This window comes from Rhinolophus hipposideros, assembly GCF_964194185.1.
Source record: "Rhinolophus hipposideros genome assembly, chromosome: 2".
NCBI classification, from domain to species: Eukaryota; Metazoa; Chordata; class Mammalia; order Chiroptera; family Rhinolophidae; genus Rhinolophus; species Rhinolophus hipposideros.
The window spans coordinates 103,836,238-103,857,408 of record NC_138048.1 but is presented as its reverse complement, the minus strand read 5'-3'; the positions used below and the strand labels follow the sequence as shown (position 1 = coordinate 103,857,408).

The 21,171-nt window shown below is 43.6% G+C and overlaps 1 protein-coding gene across 4 annotated transcripts in view; it reads left to right on the top strand.

Annotated features, from left to right (window-relative positions):
- Positions 1-21,171, top strand: part of HLCS (holocarboxylase synthetase) — a 194,352-nt gene that overhangs the window by 7,934 nt on the left and 165,247 nt on the right. For 3 of the 4 annotated variants that reach the window (XM_081029111.1, XM_081029110.1, XM_081029109.1), the window contains exons 2-3: positions 6,322-6,459; positions 19,601-19,763. In XM_081029111.1, the coding sequence (XP_080885237.1) occupies positions 19,712-19,763 (52 nt within the window). In that variant the 5' untranslated portion in view covers positions 6,322-6,459; positions 19,601-19,711. Of the gene's footprint in view, positions 1-3,122; positions 3,394-6,321; positions 6,460-19,600; positions 19,764-21,171 lie in introns of those variants that run through there. The other variant, XM_081029108.1, reaches the window with a different exon arrangement.

Genomic DNA, 21,171 nt, shown 5'->3' with positions numbered 1-21,171 from the left:
ACCATTGACGATCAAATATTCAAAGGAAAGCTCTTCATATTTAGCAACAAAAACCTCATGATTTCAATTAAAGCTATCTTTCAATTATTTTGAGAGGACACCTTTTCAAACAGATGGTCATTCTCTGAATATCATTTTAAATTATCACTCTAAATACAAACCTGTGTTTAGTACTCCAACACTGCTACGGAGGGAATAGATTATTTTGTGTATAAAGCAGCGACTATGTACTTTAACTGCTAAAAACGAACTATTTACAGTACAGTTATTTAAATTTCAGCCTCTACTCAAGGATTCCTAGTAGACTGGGATTCTTTATTTCAAACTGTGCTTCTCAGCTTCGGCCACTGGACTGATTAGCGTCTTGAATGCTTCTCAAGTTCAGACAGAGCTAATGTCAATGTGACAGGCTTCCTTAAGGGACGAGATGTCAACTATTTAATGGGGGGCAGGACAGCTTCCTCCAGGGGAGTAATATTCTTTTGGTTTACACTCTGCCTTGTCCTCTAAACCATCACTTTCAAAGCTTGTAAGGGTGAGCGAGACCGGAGACTTTGAGTCTGGGAATGCTTTTTCTAGAGAAAGCCAGTCATTTTGATAGGCTACTGAGGTGGTCTTCAGTTGCTAGCTTGTGAGTGCACCATCCTTCCTACTGTGACAGCCTTATAAATACAAAGTCTTGTTTTAAAATTCCTTGTCTGTGGTCTTATTCTCCACAAACTGGAAAAGTCTTGTTAAGAGTCTAGAGCAACCCAGATGCAGGGAGTGACAGAGGTGGACTTGAGCAGTGCTTTTCAAACTTTAACATGTTTGTGAATCACCTGGGGGTTATGTTATTAGGTTGGTGCAAAAGTAACCGGTGTTTGCAATTTTTTTTTTTAACCTTTTAAACTGCAATTACTTTTGCACCAATCTAATAAAAAGTGCAGATACTGACTCATTGGGTTGGGGGGGGGGGAGGAGGCCTAGGATTCTGCATTTCTGGGAAGCTTCTAGGTGATGCCAATGCTGCTTGCTACCAAGGCCCACAGTTTGAGGAGCCAGGGACTACAGGGTGTGTGACTCAGGTATACACACAGTAAGATCCCCCAATGTCTTATTTTTGCCACTTTCCCCTTTTCCTTTGCCATCTGGGGACAATGAAGCTAAGCTCCATCATTTTAAACATACCCTCTTGTGTGAGTCTTTAACTTCTCTGACTCTTCCTCTTCTATCTGCCTTTCCGTACTCCTTCCTGGGCGTGAATGCTATCAGTGCTCCTCAGTCTAAGGGTCAGGAAGGGACCTCACCCACTTCTCAGTTCATGTCGACCCACTGGGGTCCCCATTCTTTATAAGCCAGACCTGGTATACAGTTTGGACTCCTATATTTTCCCATGATGTCTTCTGAGACCATGACATCTGGAGGCATCTAAGGGCCAGAGGAGTTATGGTGTCTGTGGGAAGGTGAGGTTGCAAAGCCCTTAAGGAACTTGGAAAAACTAGTAGATGCTTGTGACCTTCAGGGAGAAGAGATGATCTCTCCATATCTATTAATAGCAGGAGAGGGGAGACTGGTCCTTAGAGCCATAATTCAATAAACTCAAAGAAGTCTATCTGAAATGTTTGTCTAGTAAAACATTAGGGTTTATCACTTTGTTAAACTTTTTCATTTTCTAATTCCTGACTGGCAGATCTGTGTTATCAAGGAGGGATTGAGTCCCTCCTCTGAGGGGCTCACTCACTTCTTTCTCCATGACATGATTTTAGGTCTCAACTGAGTAGGAACCCACTTCCCAACTGCCACTGCAGGATATGGCTCCAACCCCGCTCCTCACTGCCTTTTTCTATTTCTGGTACACTGTGATGCTTATCTTGTTTTTTGTTATTTCTTTTTGGATTCTCTGTCTTTTTAAATCTATCGTTGCTATATGCAATGGGTAGAATTTCCTATGTCATATTACCAGAAGTCTGAGGTTCTGAAAGTGGGTATTTTTTTAAATTAAAGTTTATTGGGGTGACAATTGGTAGTCAAGTTACATAAATTTTAGGTGTACAATTCTGTAATACATCGTCTATATCTCACATTGTGTATTCACCACCCAGAGTCAGTTCTCCTTCCATCACCATGTATTTGTGAAAGTGGGTATTCTATACAGCTATTTTAAAGCAGATGAATAAAGGGTCAGGGTGCTTTAAAAATCTGCCTCTGGATTAAGTAAGACAATGGTGTACCTGATTACTTTTACTGCATTGTGCTGTCCACTTACAGAAAGGCCAGAATAGGGAAAATCTCTGCTCTGCTTCAGAGTTGTTGAGGAAATTGTTCTTCACTTGCCATTGACTTGGCTCCACCTCTTGGTGACGCTATGAATGAGTGATGTTCACAGTGTCCAGTCCTCAACACTTCTTTACATGCTGCCTTGAAAACAAAAAACGAGGCTCTATGGACAAAATCGCTGTCAGTGTCAGGAATAAGTAGGCTTCTCCTAGGGGACAAGTACACTAACTGATGTTTCCATTTTCCTACTGTTTTTAGGATGCTCACCTTCAAATTGGTAACTCATACACACAAGAACACCAAGCAGCCTTTTATTGCTGGTCTGTCTTCAACTTATTTACTGCTTTTACTTTAAAATATAGAGTCCAGACAAAATATACTGTTGCATTGTACGAATTAATGTAAACTATTTAAAATCTTTTTTGCAAGAAGGCCTCACTTTATTTTCCCAACTGGACTAGTTAGAGGCTGTTAGCAAACTTTGATTCCAGGTGAGTTAATGTAATAAACATACACAGCCTCTTCCTCAACCTGCCTCCTACCCGTCGAGGAAGGGAGGCCAGACTCTGGCTTAAACAAGCCAGGCCGCCCCTGGGCCTAGCAACCCGGTGCTCAACCTATCTATCGTCTCTCCCTCCATCACACACTCGCCCCAAGCAGCCTCCTCCCGGCCCCTCCCACTCTGCCCCTCCAGCCCGACATCCCTTCTCCCCGTTATCCCCGACCCCTCCTCCCCACTCCAGGCTCAGCCTGCCTTCTCCCTCCACCACGCATCCCCTTCCCCCGCGGCCCTCCCCAGCTCCGCGCGGGCTCTCCCCGCGGCTCGGCCTCTTCCGGCCCGCCATAGGGCGGGAGGCGGAGCCCGGCGGGAGGGGTTGGGTCGGGGCTGTTGGTGCAAGTGTCCCGGGCCCGCGTCCCGCCGCGGCCGGCCGGCCGGCCATGCTCATCACGCTGTGTTACCTGTACCTGTGGGTGCGCTGGGGTCGCCGGCCGGCCGCGCTCGTGCGCACCATGGTGCAGAGGCTGCGCGCCTCGCGTTGCTCTTTCACCTTCTGCGGCGCAGCCGCGCGGCCCCAGGACGCCCGCGTGTGCCTGAGCCACCGCGGCCGAGTCTTCTGCGTCGGCGAGAGCCAGGTGGGCGGGCGCGGGCCGGGGGCGCGTGCGGGGCGGGGCTGGCGGGGGCGGGGCGGGGCCGGGTGGGGGGCGCGCGCGGGGCGGGGCCGGCGGAGGGCGGGGCCAGGCGGGGGCGTGGCCGGCGGGGGGCGTGGCCGGCGGGGGCGGGGCCGGCGGGGGCGCGGCCTCCGCAAGCCGGAAGCGCCTCCAGGACCCGACGCTCGCGCCCGGAGACCTGGGGACGCCCTCCGCTCCGGCGCGAGGCCGCGGGCGTTGGCTCCCGGAGCGCCACCCTTTGGTGCTCCCCTCAGCGCGATGCCAGCGGGACTCGAGATGACGGGACCAGAGAACCCAATCCGTGACAGGCGACCTGGTCGTCTCTCCGCGGCGCGCCGGGGACACACTATCGACGATTGGCTCTTTCCAAAACAGGCGCGTTACCTCTGTGTCGGTGCCACGGCGAATGGCGCTGCACCCCGAGAGCACGGCCCACTTAGCGTCTCCTGACAGCTCTTCCACTGCGGGCTGGAGTTTGGTTGAAGCTGAATTCAGACAAAGACAGCAAATCCTTAGCTTTCGCTCGTATATCTCGGAGGTGACAGAAACTTCCCTGTCCCCTTCTCCTGTCAGTTGCATCATTTACCAACTGACACCCCACTGGTTGTCTTTGCATCTGCCTTATTTCCTTTTGCACACAGACTTTGTGTTTTGGCCCAATACTTAGTCTGATGGCTATAAATTCAGCCGGTTCCGTGGTTTAATCTCTGCAAAAACCGCTGCTCTCGGTAAAAAGCAACAATAGTTCTTTCCTTTCAGCTACTGGAAATGGACTTGACTTCAAGATGCATTTCTGCGCAAATCTCCATGGACATCACTGACATTGTTTTCCTTAACATTTAAAGATGTTTCTTGCCCTGCTGGGAGGTTGGCTCATATTTAGCATTAAAATAAGATTTTTTCCCATGTGTGTAAAACCGAAACACCCGAGTAGAATTAAAATCTGAACTCAGGTTTGAATATTTTGTTGAGGTTATGAAATTATACTAGCTAGCAAGTCATAAATCACCCTACCTTGTTAGTCTACTGGAACACAGAATAAGCGGGACAGTTTTCTCAGATCTCTCCAAGAAAGTGCACGTCTCCATCCCCTCACTTGCAAGGAGGTGAAGTTCATTCACTGCATATAGTGGACGCCCGAGGGCAAGAGGTCTTAATTCTCTTAAGGAACCCTGATTGAGAAAGGTGACAAAGTGAAACTTTGAGGGGTGCGTTTTTCTATTGTACTGGTTTCCAAACTGGATACATTTACTGAAAGAAGAACCTTTAAGGTTTAGATTAGAGTGGACATTTTGAACTTTTGAAAATATCGAGAGGTAAATGTCTAAATTTTTTGGAAGACAGTTTTACTTTTGAACATCTCTGCGACTTGATTGCCCTTCTGCTCACCTGGTTAACTATAAATCCAGCTTTTCAGCACTTGCCAATTCTCTAGCCCCGTGTTGGGGCATCCCAGCCAAAAGGGCCGTGGGCTTTGAAGGGGTTCTGTAGCTTGCTGTGCTCCTGCTCTTGGCATAGTTTACCCCAGGGCTTTGCTCTGATGTCACTGTCTCAGGGACCCAGACTAGATGGGAGTGGCCTGCTCTGTGCCCGCAGTTTAAACCACAATTTGTATTTCCAGTTTTTTATCTTTTTCTCCCTAGGGACTGGTTCTGTTTAGCTTAGAAGCTTGACCTGTAATTGTCAATATTTCAGTGAATGAAGGAGTGATTGTTGGGTAGAAGCTCTGATGTTTAAAGCTTGCAATTGGAAAGCCTGACTATTTGCGACTAGCTACTGTTATTTTAAGATTTAAAATATTATGGGGTTGATGATTTAGATGCCTTATTGTCAGTCTGCCTGGACTGAAATAACTTGACAGACCTGAATTTATGCATAACTTTATTGTCTTCATTTTTTATATATTTAAAATCAGATGTATAAATACGGAATGGGTATGTTTATATAACTGAAGGTCCCACAAGAATTGATAAGTATAACCAACGATACTTTAGACAAACTGGAAATTTTAAGTTTTTTGTTTATTGCACACATTTTTGTGTGTGTGTTGGATTAAAGTGGACAATCTGGTTTTTGTTTTTAACTCCTATGTTGATAATTATATTTACCCACGTAGAGGAGTTTTTTCTCCCCCAAATTTTCATTAATTAATTAGTTCAACAGATAATAAACAGCTACTATGTTCCAGGTCAATAGGCCTTGAAAACACCTTTTGATGTTCCCAGCAAGGACAGATTTGAACTGATAAGCAGCATTTCAGAGCCTGACTCAAATGCCTTTGTTTTGGTGGTGATGTTAAGGCTTGCACCCTGCAGCCTTAGATTTCAGCTTTTTTTCCTCTGTATGTGTCATGTGTTTTGTGAGTTAAAGCCTTAAACTTAATTTGCTGTTTTTCTAGAGAGATTTCAGGAAGGAGAGCAGAGATAAGTGGATTTAACCAACCTGCTAACTGATCTTGATGCTAGAATGGCGAGAGGAAATGGAAGGACAGCCCCTCAAGCTTCTGTTAGTAATGGACTCTGCCAACCGAGATGCGCTTCTGAGCCTCCTCATCTTTCAGTGTCCTTCTAAGTTGTCATTTGGAAGGAGAGCTCCTCCATGCTCTGAGCAGGGAATGGTAGAGCTGAGCCCAGAATCAGAATTAAGTGCTTGATAACAAATGTCTAGAGATGTTAATATTGTCAAGCGTCCTAGAGGGGATTTTGCAGCTGTTTGAATAGTCAGAGTTCAACAGGAGATGAAGGGTGAATGTCGTCTGTAGGAGGCACCAGGTAACCTTCTTTAGATCCCACCTGGAATTACAGAGATGTCCCAGATGTTAATGTGAGTAGCAGTTGTGGTTTGAAGTGATACTGAATCCTCCTTTTCTTGTGTTTCTTTCCCTCTCTCCAGTCCATTGATGACTTGAACAAATGGGCCCTATTTCTTGTTTCTCCTTTTATACTTGAAACAGAACACGTAGCATTTGTGACAGAGAGCATTTGGGTGCAAGGCGAGAATTTACAGAGACCATCATCCTCTTCAGAAACGGTGAGTAACGTGTTTAGTTTTTAGAAAATGATCCAGGTTCCATAGTTCTTTATTAAATATTTCACAAGTTGCATCACTTCCTTATGACTTCATTGTCACACATCATCAGTAGGGCAAAATTAACCTGTCTCAAGACGATTTAATGTGTGTTTTTCACTTATGTACCATAAGGAAACTGTGAGTCTTAAAACTAAATTCATATTTAAAAAAAAATTTTTTTAATGAGTGTTCTTTCCTGGCCTTTGTGACTCCCTTTCTTTTTGGATATTTTGGGTTAAATTAAAATATTACTTTCATTACTTTCACCTGTTTTTTCTTTTCTTTTCTTTTTTTTTTTTTTTTTTACTTTTAAAACATTGCTTCTAGAACATTTAAAACTACCTGTGTGGCTTGTGTTTGTAGCTCATATTATGTTTTAATTGGGTAGCGTCTCTTGAGTCTGTCCCCCAGGTCATCTAGTCCATCCCTATGGTAAACAGAAGGCTTCAAGGCTTAATGTTGTCCTAAGAGAAAGGGTTTATTGAGCCATGTGCTTGCCAGAAAAGGGCCAGGTTCTGGGTATGCAGTTTAAACCAGCAGTCGTGGCTAGGTGGAGAAGACAAACATGTCCACTGCCCTGGGGCTGACAGGGCTCTTTTATACAGTGACTTTGGGGAAGAAAGATGTAAGTTGTTTTGAAAGAATTTACACTGGCTGTAGATAAGGGATGGGGGTGGAAAGGATGAAGGAAATGCAGTTCTAGGTAGGCATTTCCTCCTTCTGGATGGTTGTAGGTAACAGTCTGGAGAGTTCATGCATAAGCAGATGTGATGGCGTCTGATAGTTGGCAAATTTTTTTTAGATAGCCACCTGGAAGTTGATTTAAAGTTTTAATATACATTCAGGAGTGTAAGCAGTCTTTTTCGTTTCGACCCGTAGTATGTTAACTGATTAACGCCTTACCTCTTCCTTCTACCCTCTGGCCTGCTGGAATTTAAGACATCTCAGAATTTTTCTCTTGTCCTCTATGTACTGGCGTAGAATCACCCCTGGTCATTTGCAGAATGCGAAAGAATTAACAAGACTCAGATAAGCAGGAGAGGAAAGAAAGTTTTATTAAAGTTAGGAAGCCAGTGGCAATGTCTAGATAAGATGGCTGCCCCAGGTAGTAAGGAGAGAAACACCTTTGGGGGAGGGGACAGAGTCTGAGATTGGACAACTGCACCAAACTTTAGGGTAGCTTTTTCTTACATAGGAAAGGGGGAGTCAGTCAGGCAGTTCTGAGGGTTGACATCGCTTCCTGGGGTCTGGTCTGTTATCTCCGGACTCAAGACTGGGACTGGCCACTGCAGCCTTGGGGCTTTTTGTGTCACCAATAAAAACTGCATTTTTAAAATATTTTAAATTAATTTTTAAAAAATATTTTAAAAATATTTTTTAAAATAAATATTTAATGTAACTACAAGGGAGTTGCAAAGTGGATTCCGGTACCTGGGCGCCTGAGGATTAAGAAATTGATGTTTTGGGGTTAGGATTCTGTTAATTAAATGGCTTCACGAGGTATAGGTAGCCTTGAGAAAGGGAACAGAACAGAGTTCTTAAGTCAATAGTGGGAGAAACAAGAGGAAACAGCTGAATATCAGGGTGGCTCAAACTGCAACCTAGTTAAGTTTAATTACAGGTTGCTAGATGTGAGCTATGGGGCGAGTGAAACTGCAAACTACCGTGTTTCCCTGAAAATAAGACCAGGTCTTAATTGTTTGCTCCAAAAGACGCATTAGGGCTTATGTTCAGGGGATGTCATCCTGAAAAATCATGCTAGGGCTTGTTTTCTGGTTAGGGCTTATTTTCAGGGAAATATGGTAGCTAAGTCTAATTACGTTACTGATTCCCTGAATTTCAGCCTTACAACCTACAACTTCTTGCTCCCCAAATCAGTTTGAATGGTTGACTTTATATTGCCATGTTCTTCTTAGACGTCTCATCTCAAGCATTCTGAAAACAAACTCAAAAATGTGTTCAAAACTAGTTGTTTATATTTGTTTGAAAAAAAGAAAATCTCATCTGAACACCCCAAATCTCAAAATCTTTCACCAGCTCCTGCCTCCTTGCTGCTGTTAAGTTTAAGTTCTACTAACACCATTCCCCAGGTGTCTCAGCTTTACTTTTTCCTTTTCCATTCCTCCTCATTTCATTCCCATCTTTGTTATCTGTTTTGTGTAAACTGTGAAAGTGTGTTCTACCCTGTGTACCTTCCGAATGTTTTCTTCTTGATGGCCAGAGTTATCTTTCTAGGAGCAAATCCATTTGGACTCACTCTTGCTTAAGCTAAGCTTTCGATGAATGCCTTCCCATCACTCAGTCACGCTCTTAGGCCCTTGGAAGCCTGACCCTCACCTGCCCTGTCGGCCTCTTCCCTCACCCACCCTGTGTTGTGTTCCCTGGTAACCAGTAAATAATCCAGTAGGGATTTGGTGATGGGAGCCATAGTCACTGGATTTCCATTCCACAAACATGGTCTTTAAAACATTGTATTGGGATGAGAGAAAAGGAAGAGAGGAATAAGACTAGAAATAATTGACTGGAATTCAAAGTAGACTGAAACAAGAGCTATGAGACGGCAAAGATATGTAAAGGAGAGCAAGAAGCTGTGTTTGGGACTCAGAAGGGGGTGTAGGATTTAGCAGGTGGCCTGAGAGCAGCCCAGGGTGCTATGACACTATATTTTCTCCTGCAGGTTCCTAATATTTTATTTAGCCATATATATATGTATATATGCTTAAGATAATAACACCATTCATTGAGCCCTTTGGGGCATTTTACATACATTACCCATCATGCTTACAACTCTGCAAGATATGATTATTATCATTTTAAAGATAAGAAAACTGAAGTCATAAGATTAGATGACATTTCTAAAGCTATCCCCCGCTAAGTGGTAGGTGTGGTTTTAGCCAACACCCATACCCTTTCTAAGAGCCAGAGGTGTAACTGAATGGTTGTATAGAGACGTAGGCATTGAGATTCCATGGTCATGATAGTAAAGCTTGTATTCACCTGAGTTTAGTCAAGCAGTGTCTGCAGTTGTTCTCCTGTGCTTGGCAGAAAGAGACCCAATTGTTGATGTGAAGGCTTTTGGTAAACTCAAGGGTAATTGTAGCAGAAAAGACTGTTCAGAAACCTTTTGTTTTAAAAACAATTTTTCAGTTTTTAAAATTCCAAGTTAAATAATCAATTACATTGAATCATGAAATTGCTGATATTTGGCTTTGTTTTTGTTAACCTATGAAGAGTCCATTTCACATGGTAACCTAATAGTTTTTCTTTAGGCTTTTACATCTAGCTTACCATCCCTGTAAGTTTAGCACAACGTTGTGGTCACTTTTCAGGGAATTTTTGAATAATAGTTATCCTGTTCACAAACTCAGATATCGTAAAACATTTTATTTTTGGACTCTAGGTACACAGACTTGGATTAATCATAATCCTGATTAAAGTGCGCTTTCATCATTGGTTCACGGCCCTCATTCACTTAGGAATTTGAAATTATGTGAGAAATACCCGTGAACTCACCAGTCGGTATGGAAACTAGACTGTGTGCCTATGTGGGCCCCCCATAGCGTCCAGAGTCCATCCCCCTGTTCCGTGACATCTGCCTTCACTTTCTCGCTCCCCTCTTCCGCCTTCCCCCGCCCCCATTTCTTTTCAGATATTTAAGTTATCTGGATGAACACCACCAGCTTTCTGACCACTTACATAATTCTTATGTAAGAGCTTGTAAAGATAGTAAGCTTGAAGTTTTCTTATATAGTGTAATATTGTATATGTTTAACAAGATTTTAACTTAAAACCAAGGCCAACGTTTCTAAAATTTACTGCAGTTACATAAAATATCAAATATGCACAGATTCCTCCTTAATACAAATATATGACTGCTGTGCTCGTAATTCCCTAAATTGTCGTGAATTAATAGAACATCTTTATGGGGAATAAAAGACATACAGTCTTAAGGAACATGATTACTGTATTGTATAGGGTGCAGGCTATGCTGCTGTAACGGAGAGACTTGTCTCAGGGAGGTAGTTCTGCTCCGTAAGGCTGCTCAGGACCCAGCTCCTTCTGTCTTGTAGCTGTATCATCTCCTCTCTGCCGTCATAGGTGGTGGTTCTCGCGCTTGGGAGAAGCTGGCTCCCACTGCCCTGGCCACTGCCACCGTGGTGGACCTCATCCACATTCCAGCCCTTAGAACGGGGAACAGCGAAGGAGGGTGACTGCCGCTTCCTCTTTAGAATCAGATCTAGAAGTTTCAAATGTCACTTCTGCTCCCATCACGTCAGCTGCAGGGGAAGCTGACAAATGCATTTCGTAGCTGGACAGCCATGGGTTCACAGAAAACCTGGAGTTCTGTTACTACCAGAGAGCGAGAAAGACTAGCTAGCTGGGAGATAATTAGCATCTCTGCCACAGTTATCCCATTTAATACCTTCTAAGAAAGATTTAATTAAGATCTCAATTAATGGCAGTTACTTAATTCTTAATTTTCTGGGGCTTGAAAGATGCGTACCCACCCAGGGTATTTATCCAGGTAACTCATTTCCTTTTGGATCACTTTGGTGGGTCTTGCAGCCATGAGCTGAGATATCGAGAGCTATTTTTCTGACTGTTCTGGCTATTACACTGAGCTCTGTTTTATAAGTTGGGTTTCAGAACCTAAAAAAGAATTGATCTCATAGCTCAGTGTCTTCTCACAAAGCCTGCAGTTCCATTCCGGTTGGCTGCTTGATGGATTTTGCATTTTGGGGGGCTGTTATGAATCTGTTTGTGTATTTTTCACCTAACTCTAGAGTCATTTGAATTTGACAGGATCCTGAGATATTCAATAAATAAATACCTTATGTAAGAGAGACTTTTGAGCTTGATGAGATCTTACATTCTTTCATCTTTTTTAGGACTATACAGCTCTTACAGATATTGAAAATGATATCTTTCCAATTGGGGATTTCTCTTATGGCTTTCATTTGTTGTCATTCTGTAGGCTCCCAACAACAAATAAATGATTCTCAGGAATTCATTTAAAAAAATATAGCATTCACATATTCATATTTTCACTTAGTCATTCACTCATTGACAGATATTTATTGAACATCTGCTGTATGCCAGTTATTCTGCGAGGTGCCTTAATAAATACCAGTGGCTCATGGCAGATTCAACTCCATTTCCAGTATCTTATATAATTATATTAACAGTCCTGCTTAGAAAAAATGGATGACCCAAAGAAGTACACGATTCTTTTGTTGCAGAAAATGCATTTGTGATCCTTGTACTCTAGCAAGGCATTCATTCATTCTTCCCAGACGTACTGAGTGCCTGTCATATGGCCCATTGGGTGCTGGGCTGGAGATACGTCTCATATGGAAGATGAAAGGTGCTTTCAGAGGTGACATTCCCTGTCATCTTAAGGAACTCACTGTGTGGGAGAGAAGACAGATGAACAATTAGAGTTCCCCATTATAAGTGCTACAGGAAGGCAGGGATAGGAAGCAGTGGTGAACCTATCTAGATGGGGTGAGGTTGGGAAGGTCGTTCCAGGAGAGATAATATTTAGAGTTTTAAAGGAAAAGTGGGAATTAGGAGAAGAAGGAAGAAAGGGCTTTGCGGGCATAGCAACAGGTACAGAAGCACGCGGAGCATTTGCACCTGGGAGCCACACAGGGTTCCGTGCAACTGGAGTCCGCCTTAATGTGAGTTGTGGGAGTGGCCCAAGAGATGGCCAGAGGGGACAGATGGCCTGGAGTGGTGTGTGGCACGTTACCTTGATGCAGGGGTAGCTTCCAAGGACACTACCAGGCAGGCTCTCCCAGCGGTCTCAGAATGGAGACTTCCAGACCAAGTTAAGATGCTCAAATCGCACAATTTATTAAATCCATTCAAAACATGCAGCAAGAAACAAGTGGAGAGCTCTGGGGTCGGGTATCACTCAGGATGGCGAGCCGGAGGGATGGAAGGAGCACGTGCCTGACGCCTCAGCTAGGCAGTGTTCACACAGCCCGCCTTTCTCTGCTGCGTCCGCCTTCCCCACCCAGGGTGCAGTTCCAAGGACCCGAGCTGGGGTTCGCTCAGCACCGGGCTCCCCAGATGGAGGGGCCCCCGGGCAGCATACACTGGCTTTGGGGGGAGATTCGGGACCTGCAGGCCCGGAATTGCTGTAGCTTCTCAGTGATCTGTTCGGAAGCGGTGCTTTTATCTGTGTTTCTAGGCAAAATATCCACGGGGCCTTAATGGGTGGCCTGTTTAGGGGTGACCTGTCAATCTGGCGGTGGCGTGATATGTGTCTTAATAATATTTCAGGTGTAGTTGACTTTCTGCCGAGGAGGAATACTCTCTTTTGTTCTGTCCTTTCAATCTGTGTTCAATGCACATATGTTCCCTTTATTTCACCTATCTTTAGCATGTGTTGCAACTTGCTGACTTAATTTATCTTATGAGTTTCATCCATGTGGTTTTTCTTGTTCCCATGTAGCAGCACTGAATATTTTTTAGTTGTGCGCAAATACACCTACTACACAGATCGGGAAAGGATCATATACACAAATAGGAATGTGGGCTCCATCCTAGGGGACATCCTAGGGTGAAAACTTCTTTTCAGAAAGATTGCAATGCCAGCAATGTGAAGAGTGGATCGGAGGGAAGCGATCCTGGAAGAGGCTGGACTCCACGTGGGAAGAGTGTCAGTAGCAGGGAGGGTGATACGGAGACGGCTGTGCGAGCTTTTTAGGAGATGATGAGGGGTTTGGGTGGATGGGGATCATTCTGAAGCTCGGTGCAGGGGCCGTTGTAGGGAATGCATCTTGGCTGAAGTAACAGACGCCCTTAGACTCTCAGTGGCTTCTTGTTCTTGAAACCTTTGCTTCTTGTTCATGGTGCACGTGGGCTCAGCAGGTTTGCTGCTGCTGTTTCAAGCCACGACTGTGCTCTGGGCTCTGCTCCTTGTGTCTTCCTCGTGTGGGGACCCAGGCTGAAGGAGATGGGACATGCCATTCTCGTGCAGAAGGGAGGAGTGAGAGTGGGCAGAAACTCAGTGCAGTGGACTGAAGATGACTGCCAAGTCCTTCCTCCTCTGGGGGGTGGGGTGGGGGGTCTCATATTCCTCCCCTGAATCTAGGTCGACCTTAGTGACTTGTTTGTCCAATAGGATGTGGCAGGAGTGACATTCTGGGACTCCCAAGGACAGGTCACGGGAAACCTTGCAGCTTTCTCCTGGGCCCTGGGAACCCAGCTGTCATGCTGTGATGAAGCCCCAGCTGTCATGCAAAGAGGAATCTAGGCCGACGGTCCTGGCTGAGTTCCTAGCTGGCAGGCCTCTCCAGCTTGCCAGCTCGTGAGGGGGCCACCTTGGAAGTGGATCATCGGGCCCAGGGCAGCTGCCCGAGCTGATGGCATGTCCAACTCTGCCCAAACTGTCAGCAAAATAAATGCGTAGCGTAAGCCACTGTGTTTTGGGGTGGTTTGTTACACAGCGATGGATAACCAGGACTCTTGGGGTGTCAGTTGAAACCTCTGCTCTTCCTCTGCTTACCAGCGTCAGTGGGTGCGGTACAAAGTGGGCAGTGAGCAATTGTGGGTGCTCGCAAGTGCGCTTGGGGGACCTCAGGTGCTCATGCACATAAAGAACACAAATAACATGAAAAGATTTGTGATAACGGGTCTTTGCATTCTGATTAACTCTCGGTCAGAAAATTCAAGCACCCACACTACCCTTTGCCTTGGGTGCCGGTGAGGCAGAGCTGTGCAGTACCTCTCAGCGGTCACCTGCGTCACTTTATTGTTTCAGCTCTTGCTGCCTGTGGAGCTGTGATATGCCTTACGCTGTCACTTGATTTTTTTCCAATACCCTTCTCTTAAAAATGCCAGAGGGCGTATGATTTTAAATAACAGAGTGAAAATGAACTTTGTAGTACTTCTTTATCATCTCCGCTTCCAAACCCTAAAGGCAGTGGGGATGGGTGAACGTCAGGAATAACCTCCTCCTTTTACGCTCGTTGTTTCATTCTTCACATCCCTGTGTCGAGTCCTCCTTCATCCAATTCATTACCAGACATTTAGAGAAACCTAACATGTAATTAAATTGATTTGGAAGAGGAGAAACAAGAGCCAGGAAAATTAGCAACATCAATGATCTGATTCTGGGTAACTGATTGTAACTTGTATTAGGCTGGGCTCTCCAGAGAAAGAAAGCCATGGACATGTGTGTATAGATAGATAGGCAGATAGATAGGTAGGTAGATAGATAGATACATACATGCATGCATACATACATGCATACATACATACATACATGCATAGATATAGATAGATGGATAGATGGGGAGAAGGAAAGGGGGGAGAAGGAGAGATTGAGATTTAAAGGAATGGGCTCACATGATGTTGGAGGCTGGCAAGTTCAAAATCTGCAGGGCAGCCTGGGAGACTGAGAGAACCAAGGGAAGAGTAGATGCTGCAGCTTGAGTCCAAGGCCTCTGGAGGCCGAACTTCCTCTTCCTTGGGGAACCTCAGTCTTGTCTCTTAAGGCCTTCAACTGATTAGATGAGGCCCACCCACATGGAGAATAACCTGTTTTATTCAAAATCGAAGGATTTAAATGTTAATCTCATCTAAAAAAAACCTTCACGGATCACATCCGGTCTGATGTTTGGTCAAGTATCTGGCTAAGGAGGCCTAGCTGAGTTGATACATAGAATTAACCATCACCTAATTGGTCCGTGAGATTTTTGGCCCCCTGTTTCCTGCAGAACTTCAGCTCCCCGCATGCTGCAGGCAGCCTCAGGAGGGGCAGTTCGCTCAGGAGACACCCCCTCAAATCTAACCTGGTGCCTTTTGGTCCTGGGCTTTCCTCGTGGACATGTGTGGTCAGCTGATGGAGCAGACACATCACTGCGTGCCGCATCAATGCAGCCTTATCTCAAGGGCTCTGGTGAGGAGAGGGATTCCTGCGTGCTGCTTTAAGAGGAAATCCTTTTGTTTAGGGACAAACAGGGCTTCCTGAGCTTTGATCTTTGGGAGTAAGCCTTTTGCTTGACTTCCCCTTTCTTTCTCTACCTCTTTGTTTCCATGTCGAAGTGCAAAATGGAAGTGCCCTGTTTGCTTTTAGCCCTGGACGGACGAGTACGGGTGACCTTGCAGCTTTGCTTTGATCGTAACACGCAGTGTGTTCGCAGGAGTTTGCTTGGCCTGTGGCTTCTGGACCCGGTTCCTAGAAAAAGGAAATGCACTTTGGGGAGGAAACGGCTGGGCGAGTTGAGAAACTTGATCGGGACAGGCATGTATTGTTCTCTGGCTGCTTTCTGCCCTTCCCTGGGCTTTGTTCATCTCCTGCTTCTCTGCTCCTTCAGAAGTGTGTCCGAAGTTAATGATTGTCTCCTTTGACACTAAGTGCTTACTTTGAGGCGTAGCTCCACGGGGTGTCAAATCTGCGTTTGAACGCCTCCAGCTGGGCTGGACCTCCACTGGCAGGCATTTCTCCTCATTCTTTGATTGCCAGCGATAGTGCTGAGAGCACAGGTGCTTTTAGCTTCGCGCAGGAGGTGGTACTGTTCCTTGTCTTAGTTCCCACTCACCCTCGTCTGAAAGTCAGCTCTTGTCAAGGTGAGAGTTTATCTTCTCATCCTCGGGAGCTGACACCGCCCCTCCGTTCTGGAAGTCATTTACCTCTCATCTGATCACAGATGTCGTGTTTGAAATGCAGAGTCCTACTGAAACAGGGGTCAGGACCCACCCTGTGGATAAATTCCACTCATTCTGGCCGTGTGTCTGGGAGAAGGTGGGAGAAGTAGGTGATGAAATAGAGGGAAAGCTACAAGTGGAGCTAAAAGAAAGTCCTGAGGTTTCTGTTTCTCCAAATATTCTAGTCCCATTGGTGAGTTTCAACCTTTTGACCATAAAGACTGGAGTTTATTATTTTTCCTTCTAAGACAGTGTTTGTCAACTTTTTAAATAATTGTTTTCCTAAGGACAAAAGTTCAATTCAGTTTGAATTCTCCCTAAGGAGAGAAATGAAATACTAAGGATTAAGATTTTGTGGGGTAGGGTTGAGCTTTGGAGGGACAATATCATTGTGATAGCCAGGATTTTTTTTTCCACACCCGCCCTGCTCCCAGACGATTCCCTCTTGAGAATACTTGCTCTAAAGACTCCATGTTTTGGAATAAGAGCGCCCCCTGATGGATAAGGCGCTTTATGCATTACCCCTTTTAGCTCTCCCAATATCCTTCCTAGGTAGGTGCTCTCATCAACAACTTACAAACAGAAAACCCAAGCACAGAGAAGTTGACTGACTTGCTTGGGTCACACAGCTATTGGCCAAAGGAGCCAGGATTCAAGTTTGGGAAGCGGACTCTGGAGTCCTCTTACTATCTGGGCTATCGGGGAACTGTGTGGGAACAAGCAAACTGCCTTGACTCTTTTTTGCTTTTTAAAATTGAGATGTAATTCACATACCATAAACATCATCCTTTTAAAGTGTATGATTACAATTCAGTAGTTGTGTAGTCATCACCACTAATTCCAGAACATTTTCTTTGCCCCCAAAAGAAACTACGTACCCATCAGCAGCCACTGTCCACTCTCTCTGTCCCCACCCCCTGGCGAAAACTAATCTACTTTCTAACTCTATAGATTTGTCTGCTTTGGATAGTTCATCAAAATAGAATCATATAATGTGTGACCTTTAGTTATTGGCTTCCTTCATTGAGAATAATATATTCAAGATTCATCTATGTTGTGACATACTCATGTATCAGTACTTCATTACTTTTCATGGCTGAATCCCTAGTATGGATATACACATTTGATTTATCCATTTATCTGTTGATGGACGTTTGGGTTGTCTCCATTCTTTATAGGAGTTCTTTATTGTGGATACAAGTCTCTTTCAGATACATGATTTGCAAAATATTTTCTCCTACTCTGTAGATTCCTTTTCATTTTCTTGAAACTGGTTTTTGAAGCACAAAAATTTTGATGAAGTTCAATTTATTTTTTCTTTTGTTGCTTGTACTTTTGGAGTCCTATTTGAGAAACTGTTGTCTGATCTAAGGTCATGACAATTACGCCTATGTTTTCTTCTAAGAGTTTCGTAGTTTTAGATCCTCTTACATTGAGGATTTGATCCCGTTTGCGTTAATTTTTGTCCTTGGTGTACATGATATGAGGGAGGGGTCCATTTTCATTTCTCTGCATGTGGATAGCCAGTTGTACCAGCACCATTTGCTGAAAAGATTGTTCTTTGCGCATTGAATTGTCTTGACGTTGTCTAAAATTAGTTGTCTATAAATGTATATGTTTATTTCTATATTCTCAGTTCTGTTCCATTGAATTATGAGGTCGGACAATAAAGTTCACGAACTTGTTGCAAAGATGTTGCTAACCTGTTTTTGATATCAGAGGGATTATTCATTATGAATTTGTACCAACTGGACAAACAGTTAACCAAGTTTACTATTTGGAAGTGCTGAAAAGGCTGTGTGAAAAAGTTAGATGACCTGAACTTTTCGCCAACAATTCATGGCTCTTGCATAACGGCTCACACGGCACTGTCTGTGAGGGAATTTTTAGCCAGTAAACAAATAAATGTATGGGAACACCCGCCCTACTCACCTGATCTGGCCCCCAATGACTTCTTTCTTTACTCAAAGAAAAAGGAAATAGTGAAAGGAAGACATTTTGATGACATTCAGGGCATCAAGGGTAATATGACGACAGCTCTGATAGCCATTCCAGAAAGAGTTCCAAAATTGCTTTGAAGGGTGGACTAGGCTCTGGTGTCCGTGCATAGCTTCCCAAGAGGAGTACTTCAAAGGTGACTGTAGAGGTATTCAGCAATGAGGTGTGTAGCACTTTATGTAGGATGAGTTCACGAACTTAATTGTCTGACCTCATATATGGCTGTCCTTCTGCCAGTTGGACCTTGGGCCCAGGTTTCCTGGACGAGCAAGTTACCATCAGGCAGAAGTAGTTTGGCTTATGGGAATTCCCTTTAGCTCTGTAGGTTCGGGATTTACCTTAGCATTTGGCCTGGCAGTTTTTTATCATCTAGTCAGTTCTTCAATGTTTTTAAGATGATAATTTTATTTATTTTTATCCAGCGTTTTTTCATTGTTTTCAGCAAGAGTTCTAAAAAAATCTAGCCTACTAATATAAAAAATGGAATTCAAAATTATCTATCTCTAATTATGAAATTTGGGGCAGTATATCCCTGAGAAGATTAATTTTGGGAAGTATGGACATTATTCATGGCATCTTAAAAAAGGACCACTATATCCGTGATTGCTCTTAAGGCCCGATTTGTGATAGCTGATATCATTATTCCTGTGTTACCACTGAGGAAGCTGAGACGTGAGAGCTTCTGAGACTTGGCCCAGACCCTGGTCCTCAGACTCCAGAGCCAAGCTCTGAACCCCAGGGTCTCCCCTTTTCCTTGCCCCAGTTTTAAATTCTTGTATGAAACTGGGAGGCTTAAAGGACGGAGCTTTGTGTGTTCTCATTTTCCTTGTCCCCCTTGTGGTGGCAATGTGAACTGGACAGGTAGGAGCTCTTGGAGCACCCTTGGCGGTTGTCCTGTGTCAGCAATCAATGGGAAAGCATATTTACCATGTCTGATTCCGGGGCTGCAAGTCCAGAGAGTCTGAAGCACCAGACAGAGTTGTGCTCAGGAACCTGCAGCTTTCACGTGCTCCCGGGGAGTTCTGTTGCAGTTGGTCTGGGGTCTCACTTAGAGAAAAGCTGGTCTCCAGTTATGAATCATTGGATAATGTGGGCTTGTTGTTGACTCCTATTTTACTAAAGGGCAAATTTAAATTTTTCCAGTGTCTGAAGAATGGCCCTTTCTCCTTTTGAGTTCCTTGAGAAAGCAGTTGAGACTTCATTTATTTGTAAATGAGAGAGTTATACTGAGTGCTTTGTAAGCTCTGTTGTCAGGTAGAAATGAGAATGGTCAAGCCTTAACATGTTAATAAAATGTGACAAAAAGGCAGGGCCCAGTAATTCATTATGTTTGACAGTAATGCAGCGGTGGGGAGCTGAAGGGACGAATAAAGTATCTGGCGATTTTAGAGAAGACAAATCTCAACCTCTCTTTCTCTTCCCCCTCCCTCACACTTTTTCTCAGATTGTGAAGTGGTCAGACTGTTGTTTGCCATTAGCTTGCAGACCTGGGGAGCCTTATCGATTAATTGCCAAAGCAAGTGTGGACGACTTCAGCAAGCTGGGGGTGGCGTTCATGGAAGACAGACTCCAGATGGCTAATGGACTGGTACCCCAAAAGATTGTTTGTAAGTAACTTTAGAAAATGTTTCTTCCATCATGGCAGGACGTCGTAGGTTATTAGCTTAGGACTGTTGACTACACATATTTGGTATGACTTCAGGGCGATGCTTATTTTCAGTTTAATTCAGTCAACAGGTTGGATTTAACCATGGTTGTATAAAATTCATACATGTGAATTTTATTTTTTTGAGGTGCTTATCTCTGAGTATATCATTAGTACTTTTAAAATTCTTAAACAAGGATTTCCCATAATTGCATTGTCCATGAGATAGCATGCAAATTCAGAAGCCATATAATATTTATTTCTCCCAATCTAATATAGTATAACTACCGTGTTTCCCTGAAAATAAGACCTAGCTGGACCATCAGCTCTAATGTGTCTTTTGGAGCAAAAATTAATATAAGACCGAGTCTTATATTATAAGACTCAGTCATATTATATTATGTTATGTTATGTTATATTTATTGTATTTATTATATTATATTATGTTATATTATATTATATTATATTAATTATATTGGGTCTTATAGTAAAATAAGACCAGGTCTTATATTAATTTTTGCTCCAAAAGATGCATTACAGATGATGGTCTGGCTAGGTCTTATTTTTGGGGAAACACAGTAGTTTCTAGACTATGGTTTGATTGAATGGGAACCATAGCCAGTGTTACTATGAAGTTCAAAATCTAATAGTTTTTTAATTTGAAATGTATATACTGCAATATTTTGGGACACATTGTTTTTTTAGGAAAACATGTAAAATGTTCTTCCTTAATTAGGCTTAAAAGTAGGCTTTCTCTATGCCATGGAAGGGAATGGGTTCTTGCCATCTGTGGCAGCATGGATGGACCTGGAGGGTGTTGTGCTGAGTGGAGTGTCAGACAGAGAAAGACAGATGCAATGCGATTTTGCTGATATGTGGAATCTAAAGAACAAAATTAACAGCAGCAACAACAAAAACACAATACAGAAAACATTTTGATGGTTGCCAGATGGGAGGAGGGTTAGGGGTGTGGGTGAAAAAAGGGGAAGGGCTTAAGAAGTACAAATTAGTAGTTACACAGTAGTCATGGGGATGTAGGGTGTAGCATAAGGAATATAATCTATAATGTTGTAATAACTATGTATGGTGCCAGGTGGGTACTAGATTTATCAGGGTGATAGATGGGAGGGGGTTGGAGGATGGGGTGAAAAAGGTGAAGGGCTTAAGAAGTACAAATTGGTAGTTACAAAATTGTCACAGGGATGTAAAGTATACCATAAAGAATATAGTTAATAATATGGTAATAACTATATATAGTGCCAAGTAGGTACTAGACTAGTCAGAAAGATCACTTCTTAAATTATATAAATGTCTAACCACTATGCTGGACACCTGAAATTAATATAAAATATTGAATATCAACTAATTAA